The sequence below is a fragment of the Arachis ipaensis genome, chromosome B7 (assembly GCF_059453495.1).
Source record: "Arachis ipaensis isolate K30076 ecotype BB chromosome B7, ASM5945349v1, whole genome shotgun sequence".
NCBI classification, from domain to species: Eukaryota; Viridiplantae; Streptophyta; class Magnoliopsida; order Fabales; family Fabaceae; genus Arachis; species Arachis ipaensis.
Window position 1 is genome coordinate 5,226,507 of NC_142442.1, and position 9,216 is coordinate 5,235,722.

The following is a 9,216-nucleotide window of genomic DNA, read 5'->3' on the forward strand; positions in this document are numbered from 1 at the left end:
TCAATGAAACGAAATTGAGTACTAGGAATAACCAAAGAGAGATAGGAAAAAACCTAAGAAAAGATTAAAAGGCTGTCCTAAAGATCCTTAAAATAAAAAGGTTCAGAAAGGCAGACAAAGCCAAAGAAAGGGTTTTTTCCAGAAAAGATCAAAGGGAAGTTCAAAATCAGAGAAACATGCACGCATAAGGTAACTTAAACCCTTATCCAAAAAAGGGTATTTATTTTTTAACTTAAACCCTTATTAAAAAAGGGTATTAAAAAGTGTTTTGTTTACGGCCTTAAAAGGCCAAAAAATTGTTCACGCACTACCAAAATTAAATAAAGAGTTTAAAAAGAAGGGACCCACAGGCCGGGCCCCCATATAGCCAACAAAATTATTTTTTAGGAAGGAGAGTAGACGGATCACCATCACCAGAGCCAGGAGGAACACCACCAGGACCGGAAAGAGAGGCATCCATAGGAGATGAAGAGGAAGTCGGAGGAACTGTGGAGGAACTCGGGGCGTCCTTAGGGCGAGGAGGAGACTCTATAATCCTTTGCCCCCGAGTCTTCAAATCTGACTCGGAAATAATCTCGGGGACAGGGGGATCCACAATGGCGCCATCGATGACAACCTTATCAGGATCTAAAGGAGAGAGGTCCAAGTTAGGAGCAATGACTCCGACTTGCTCCTTAAAGATCCTCCAAGCCTCCTCAGCGCCATCAGCAATAGAGTCCTCCAACTCGGCGTATGCCTTCCGAGAATTCAGCAGATCATTTTTCACAGACACAAGATCATTAAACAAACTTTGATAGCTATCATGTGCTGTCTTCCTCAAACCGACCTCCATGTTGCATTGGGCTTGCAACTTCCTCTCCCTCTCCTGGAGGTTATCTCTCTCCTCCCTCAGCTTGGCGACTTCCTCCTTCAACTTCCCCTCATGCTCCTGATATATGAGAAGCCTTCCTTCCAGCTCTTCAACCCTCGAGGTCATCCCTAAAGAGCTGAGAGGAGACTTCTCAAAAATATCTAAGAGTTTGCCACAAACCCCCGCCGCCTTGAGGCTCTTCTCAACCAGAGTGGTAAGGTGGCGCCGAACAGAAGCATCATCCATGCTTATACGAGCATGGGGATAGATGTTCTTTCGGACGAATGCAAGAGCATCCGCCTTCATCTCACCAGAAGAGCCAGACTCTAAGGTCTTGCGCTTCTTAATCTCTGGCTCAGGAGAAGGTTGAGCAGAGGGGGGCGGCTGAGAGAAAGTTGAAGAAGAAATCACAATGGGCTGAGAGGGAGTCCCAACGTTCCGAGGAGGAGGAGGAGGAGAGACAACTGCCCTGGCGCCACCAGTCCTGGCGCGAGACCTTGCTTTAGTTTCCTGGACCCTTTGGTAAGACTACTGAGCGTTTGCCTTGGCCATCTCTGAAAGGACAATAACAGATAGATCAGACAAGTCGGAAAAGTCAGTCAGACAAGTCGGAAATCTAACAAACAAATAAAAGCTACCTAGCTGTGCCTGGACAAAGGTCGGAGACCCCTGGAGAAACTTTTTTGTGTCCAAGTATGGGGCCCTCCCCCACACTTCTCGGAGGAACCCCACAATGGCTGCTTCTACCTCATCCAGGTCATCCAGACCATATTTCTTGCAGGGGGAGGCCTCCAGCCAGTATAAAGGAAATCGGGGAGAAGAATTATCATCCAGAAAAAAGGGATGGTGACCCTCTACGGCTTGAACCTTGAAAAAATAATTTTTAAAGTCATGGAAGGATTCGTCAAAAAGGGTAAAAACTCTCCGACCCTGTATGGCTCGGAAAGACACCCATTGTTGCTTATTGTTTAGCCCACTGAAGGGTTTGGTCATATGGAAGAGATAGAAAAAAATCTTCAAAGAAGTCGGGAACTCCAAAGCCTGGCTAATAAATTGATAAATTTTCAAAAAACCCCAAGAGTTGGGGTGAAGCTGGGTAGGGGCAACTCGTCAGTGATGCAAAACAGATATCTCAAAGTTTGAAAAAGGAAGAAGAATACCCAAACGGGTGATCATGCACTCATACATAAAGAAAAAATGAGGGGCCGCCTCATTGACCCTCCCAAAGCAAACCCGGTCTTCAGGACCCGGGACTACCAATTCATACTTCGGCTCGTCATCCTCAGAAGTACAAATTCTGTGGTGAGTGCGAAGGTTGGTGATAAACTCAGTATCGACCGAGAGTTCCTCCCCTAGGACCGTGACATCAACCCATTGAGAAAGGATATCTACGGAAGCCATTTCTTTTTCTTAAAAAGGTAGCAAAAAACCTACAAGGGAAAAAGAAAAGGAAAATAAAAAACACGGTCTCTAAAGGAGGAAGTACGGAACTGAAGTCTACAAACCAACCTATCTACAAAATGAAGGCATGCAAATAGAAAAGCATGTTACAAAAAGAACTAACCTTTATCCGAAAATGAGGGTTGAAGGAAACGAAAAGCCTTCGAAGATACAAGAACACAGCACGAACGAATGAAGGGGAAAATTTGAAAAATCGCAGAAACGAAACAATGAAAGAGAGGGAAAGTATTTATAAGTACGTTAGGGGCACGATGGTAAAAGCGGAGCAGTCATTAATGAGAGTGCACCGTTACCAAGGCCATCAATCCCTACGCACATCCCTAACGGACGCGACGCTTGATTAGACGTAACTGTCAGAACCAAAAGGTCACGAAAAGTCACGTCGGTCCTCCAATAAGTCGACCACAATCCCGAGTAGAATACTCGAACCCAAATCTTAAAGAGAAATTGGGCTCGAGTAGGGGCACTGTTCATACCCTGGCCCAACGCTAGGGCCCAGGATCCAAGTAAGAAGGCCCAACCCAAAGGTTGAGCCTCACCCTACACCAAATCAACCGCTACAAAGTCGGTTTGCACCACGACTTGCTCTAAGGAAGTCGGGAACGAGGATTAGCTGGCAGATAAGCACTCATTTGAATGGGTAACCGCCCCTAGAATCTCTCTAACCACTTCCACGAGCCATATCTTAACTTCCCTAAGATAAAGGGACGGTTAACAGCCTAGAAAAGTGGCACTACTCCAACGGTGGTTATTGGTTCACCACTATAAATACACTGACACTTCTCAGGTATCTCTAAGACCCAATACACTCTAAACCTGCTCACGCCCTTGCTAACTTAGGCATCGGAGTGTCTTTGCAGGTACCACCCCCTATTCCTCCGCGCACTCACAAGTCGGAGGACACCGAGTTGCGGCTCCACCAGGAATCCTCCTCATTCATACGTTTGGGCCAACCAGCACCGTCCAACCCATCAATCTCCGGTTACCCATCGTAACAACCACCAAATTAATGTTTATATAAAATATATATTAAAATATAAATTATATATTAAAATAAATTAAATAATACATATATATACGTACAAATTAAATAAGTGACAAATTTTTATCAACTGTTTTTAGTGTTAATTTTAGAAAGAGTACGTACTCCACATCCAAAGAGAATGAGAGAAAGAAAGAGTGGGAGCGAGAGATGACCATGCCATGTAAATATGTTAGCAAAATGTTAGTGTTGTTGGTGATGACAAAAAATATGCGTGCACGAAAGAGAAGAAGAGAAGGGAAGAAGAATATGCGTGCACAAAGAAGAAGTGCGCGAATTCAAAAGAAGAAGAAGTGCGCGAATTCAAAAGAAGGAGAAGAAGGAGGAGGAAGAAAAAAAACAGAGAAAGAGAAGGAGAACGAAACGAAGAAAAAGGCGCATAATTTAAAAAACAGTTATAACAATTTTGTTAGACTTGATTAAGTATTTTTGTTTAAATGCAAAGATTTATTCTTATCAAATATCGATATTATAATTTAAAAAAAAAATTACAAAACCAAATCTAAAATATAATCACCAAATTATCACTTATATAAAATATATATTTAAAATAAATTAAATAATACAGATTGCGTGTGTTTGAATGACTTAAATGCAGGTAAAGAAAAATTAATTTCTCTCCATAAATTCTAGTAATTAATTTTGATCATTTTGACAGCATCTTATACATACATGTTGGTCAAGATGTATGCTATATCCATCCTCTAGTATGGGAAAATATGGATAATAAACATCTTTCTAAAAACTTAAATTAATTTTCGAGTTCACCAAGGATAGAGCGGATGGAAAAAAAATAACACTAATGATTATATCTCTAATACTATCTAAACCTCCATTGTATACATTGTATAAATATTTCATTGGCTCCTCATACTTTCCCATTATATATAGACCTTTATTATAATAGATTTTCTTTCCATTAATAAGTTTTTCTTCTGATTTTTTTTTATTATTAACTCCACACATATAATAAAAACTTTACTTTTCTCCTTTAATTATATATATACACATTAAGTTTCATTTCATATATCATATAATATATGTATAATAGGCTTCATATATTTTGTTCAATCAGATTTCTTTGCATCAAATAAAATAATTATGGATTCTAGCTCAGAAGAAATAGTTTCATCATCATCATCACCAACTAAAAAGGTTTGCAAGCATTGCAAATTTGCAATAGGAAATTCACATGTGGAAGAGCTTTGGGGGGTCACATAAGAACTCATAACATCAAAATAAGATTCTCCAACAACAACCACAAGTCACCAAGAACAACAACAAGAAAAAAGAGTATTAGTAATAATAATAATTTTTTGTTAAGTTGGAAGGTTCACAAGAAGAGAGGAAGCAACCAACAAGTAGTGGAAGAAAGCATCAAGAAGCCAAAGACACAAGAAAATGATGATGATGAAGTTGAAGAAAGTAATGGTGATGATGATCATGATGATTATCAAGAAGATTCATCAGAGAAAAGGTTATTATTAGAGAGGTTGAAAGAATTTGATAAAACAAAGCACAAGATCTCAAGAAAGATTAGAGAAAGATATGTGTGTCACACTTGCAAGATGGTGTTCCCAACATTTCATGCAGTGAGTTGCCATGTTCATGATGAGAAGATCAATAATTCATTATCATCACCATCTCCAACAACAACAACAACCGTTAATGACAACAATAAAGTTGGTAAGTTAGTTATTAATAATTTTAATGATGAACATGTCAAAAATAATAGTGAGTCTAAATTCAATAAGGGAGTAGTGGTTAATGATCCTCCTACTATTAGAAGAGTGCTAGATTTTGATCTCAATGAGTTGCCTCATGCGGAGGAAGATAAATAATAGTTGTGAAATGTTCAACATAATCTCTTGTCTTTGTTTTCGTCATCATTATTATGATTATTATTATTATTATTGGTCTATTTTTTTTTAATTTTAAATTTCTTGCATATACATATACATGATGTGTTAAAACTTATGCTACCAAGTAATGGGGTTATAAACATACGATTAATTATATGCTGAATAATAACAATATTAGTATATTACCGCAGCAGCAATGAAATTTAAAAGAAAATAATAATGTTCAAGTCTCAGAAAATGGTCAATTATATCAAGTCAAAATTTTTAGCCAATGTTTAGGTGGCAAAACAAAACCATACAAAAATAGTTTAATGAAAAGGTCTTAAATTTAATTAACTTATGAAAAATGTTGTAATCCTCTTGATATAAGTCATGTCGCATGAGTCACCAGAAAAGTTTAAGCAGAAGACAATAAAAAATAAAATCCAACCTGACTCAATTATATTGGTATTGTACCGACTTTAATTGGTTCGGATATTGGATTTAAAATCGTAAAATTCAATTATCCAATTATCTAATATATTATATTAAAAAAATAATATTTATATAATTTTTACTAATTTTAATCTCATTTTAATTTTTAATTTTTAATTTTTTTTTATTTTTATTTCTCATAGTTACATAAATATTTTTTTTTTTCAGTTTGTCTCATAAATTTAATTTTAATTGGATACTTGATTATCCAAATCGATCCAACCCATATTTCATCAGTTTGAATTAGTTCGATTTCAATAACAAAAACACATTAACCCAATCCAATCCAAACCGATCAAATTTAATCGGTTTGATTCTCAAATTTCCCCAAACCCAACCCAATCTGACTTGATTACACCCATAGGAGCCAAGCAATGACATGCAAACATTTTTCTTAATGAACGTATTTATATCCCCCTACAGCTCTCTATATATATATATATGGGTTACTTAGATTGGTATTTCGATTGAACTCCAACTTGACATGTGTCAATCGTTGAACCTACATCGTCGTGTAAAACCAGTTGAAGCCATTTTCTGAGTGAGTTGCCACCTCAAACCTCACAAGAAACAAGAAAATTCAATTTACCAAAAAATTTAACGTTGTCTCTTCCAGTCAAAACTCTACTATGTCTATGTGCTTCATATTATGAAAAATACAATATCAGCCTTATGTTTGTGCCTTCTAAGACGAAAAGAGCCGAGAAAACAAATAACCATGGCAACCCTGCACTGTATCTAGCAGAGGTGCAACTTGGCATGCATCGTCAACCTCGCGATTCTTCCATTTTTCTAGTATACCTTCAGCATTAGGAGCAAGTTGATGCTGCAAAACTGCAGCACCAAGAGGACCTATCAAATTCAATCTTGTAGCAGCAGAAATAACATCCCTCATTGTGATGTACATTTAAGCTCTTTGAGAATCAGTACTATCTAATCCTAGTGTGCCACATATAAGTCCAAATATAGGAGCATGGTGAAAAGATACAGTACCTGACCCCAAAGAAGCATTTCTCATTGTTTTCAAAGAAGAGTGTTCCGAGAACACGGCCAAACCCACCCTCATTAGTGCAGACCCTTGTGAGATCGATGCCTTTCGGCTGACTTCATTTGTCAGTGTGGCATCCAATATTTTGTTAAGATTGTGCCAGGTTTCCAAATTGGGCGACACAGAAGCCGAGTTCACAAAAGGAAGGAGTAAGCTTCCTGTATTCTCCAAGACATGGATAATGAATGTCTTGAGTTCATCTGGATTTAAGACCAGGTTGGACTGAACTGCTGCTTCAAGGCCAAAAGAGTGAGCAAAGCCGCCGGTGGGTAGAAGAGAATCAAGCAACTGCCATTGGCTCCACTGTGAAATGGAGTCTGCAAGGCGAGGTCCGTTGTCACACCCTTCACCTATTTGCATTGTAAATAATACTCAGCTGGCATCGACAACAAATATCATATTCCCACAAAAGCCTAGAAGAAGAAACCAGGCTTATACATTCAATTCTTTAAGGAAATTGAAATATTTGCACACATCATTTGAAAATGAATTACATATCATACAAGAAATAAAACTCAATGTTTCGACCCAAATTGAACTCCCAAAAGCCTGATCTTAAGGTCACACAGAGACAACTCAATCATTGCTCCAAACCTATCTTCAAACAAATGCTTAAAATTCGGAAGAACTTTGAAAATTCCTCGGTTCCCATTCTTTAATTATTCTGAACTCTTTATGCCATGCTTATTAAATATTAACCATAACTCACTTATAGAGGGAGTAAGATATTTATTTATCAGATCTCATTATGAATTTGATCTCACTATCTTGTTCTGTATCCAAACAAGGATTTGCAAAAAATTTTTTTTTTTTCAGTCCAATCAGAATCATATCTTCCAACATAACAAATCAGCATTTTAAAATGAAATTGCACAAGGAACTAAGAGTTGCAACAATCTATTAATGGTGATTCTACATTATGTGATAAAAAGACAAAACATTCAGTAGTTCCAACTTACAGACAATACACCTATGCTATCACATTATCTATTATCTCTGTCCCTAATATCATTACCCAAAAGAAAAGAGAAAGGTAGGGGAGGGACTAAGACTTGTTTTCTTGGGATTTATCATCGTCCCTGTTCATGAAATGGAATCCCATAATATACCTATATTCTCCAGTACCAAGGCAACGGGAGCAGTAACCAAGACCGCTTCCGCCACAAGTTCTACACCATTTTGGCCAGTCACCTTTCGGGAGCATTTCCAAATGAACCTGGTTTGTCCTTCCCTTCCCACGACACTGGTGGCAATCGACTCGTCCACTCCCCTCACAGACTACACAATGCGGATCCGGCTTCTTTCTTCTCTTCTTCTTAACATTTGACTCCGTTCTCACAACCCAAGATGGCTTAGTGAGTGAGATGTGACTATGTGGCGACAACTTGGGGGAGCGAGGAGGAGGTAGGCCATTGAAACTCCCACTCTCGAATCGAACCATTGTCAATAAACTTAGGGTCCCAATAGCCATCTAATCAAGCAAGCAAAATATTTCCAGTATCTACTCCACCATGACCCTTGATATCTGAAACAAACGAGATTCTTACTTACTTTAACATTTTCTCAAACATCTGGTGGGCATGATTGTGACTGTTTCTTACAGTGTGTATATTGAAACAACATTGCATCCCTTTAACTCGAAGGTTCTCCATTTATTCTATTGTACTATACACTCACCTAACTTATACATCCTCTGTGATCATGCTGATTGAAAAAATGAAATATTTGAGGATTAAATCATAGAATTTGCCCTCCAAAAAAAAAGTCGAAACATTATTGAACGATATCATAGTACTTGATCTTTTCTACTGGCAACAAATGATTATTGAAGTAAGGACGATATGCAATTAACTCCAGAATCCATGACACACAAGTATTGAGGTTCAAACAAAATTCACAAAGCAATTTCGAGTTTTTAACATAACGTAGAGTAATTCAGAGAAAATCAATCAAAAGGGTATGTGAAAGTTTACCAGGTGAAAAAAAAGGTGGTGACTCTGAATCTGAGGCCAAACGAGAGAGACCATGCCTAATTAAGCTAAAATTAGCTTATGATCTTTAAGATAATTATTTTGAAAAATATATGTCTATCTAAAAAACTTATGCGGTTATTATTTATGTGCATCACTTTGGTCCATAAAACTCTACATCTAAGTGATAATTCTAACAAAGTTGTTTCAAGTATTTTAAATTCTGCATATATTTTTTTTCTTTTTTTGGTTATTTTTCTCTTTCGTTATCATTATCAGCAACAATATCAATATTTTCCTAACATTTTTAATGGATCTGATTTTTTTTGTGTTATTATTAAATAATTTCAGTTCAATTTTTAGTTTTTTTGAGGTTCATTTGGATCTAAAAATGAATTCGATGTATTTTTGTTGATTATTGAGTTTTTTTACTGCTTGTTCAAATTTAAACTAATTTCGGTTCATTTGTGAATTAACTAAGGTTCGCTTGATGCAACTGTTAAGTATTA

General features: G+C 37.3%; 1 protein-coding gene and 1 pseudogene across 1 annotated transcript; both read right to left on the reverse strand.

Annotated features, from left to right (window-relative positions):
* Positions 1 to 6,064: 6,064 nt before the first annotated feature.
* Positions 6,065 to 7,097, reverse strand: LOC148550215 (urease accessory protein F pseudogene; annotated as a pseudogene).
* Positions 7,098 to 7,618: 521 nt separating this feature from the next.
* On the reverse strand, positions 7,619 to 8,850 carry LOC110262361 (uncharacterized). Its single transcript, XM_088492735.1, has 2 exons — positions 8,711 to 8,850; positions 7,619 to 8,262 (listed from the first exon to the last, which is right to left on the reverse strand). Exon 2 carries the CDS (start codon positions 8,206 to 8,208, stop codon positions 7,783 to 7,785), a length of 426 nt encoding a protein of 141 aa, XP_088348861.1. The 5' UTR covers positions 8,209 to 8,262; positions 8,711 to 8,850; the 3' UTR covers positions 7,619 to 7,782.
* Positions 8,851 to 9,216: the final 366 nt, after the last annotated feature.

Coding starts and splice junctions, on each gene's coding strand:
- LOC110262361 (XM_088492735.1), bottom strand. CDS start 8,208: ATGGCTATTGGGACCCTAAGTTTATTGACAATGGTTCGATTCGAGAGT.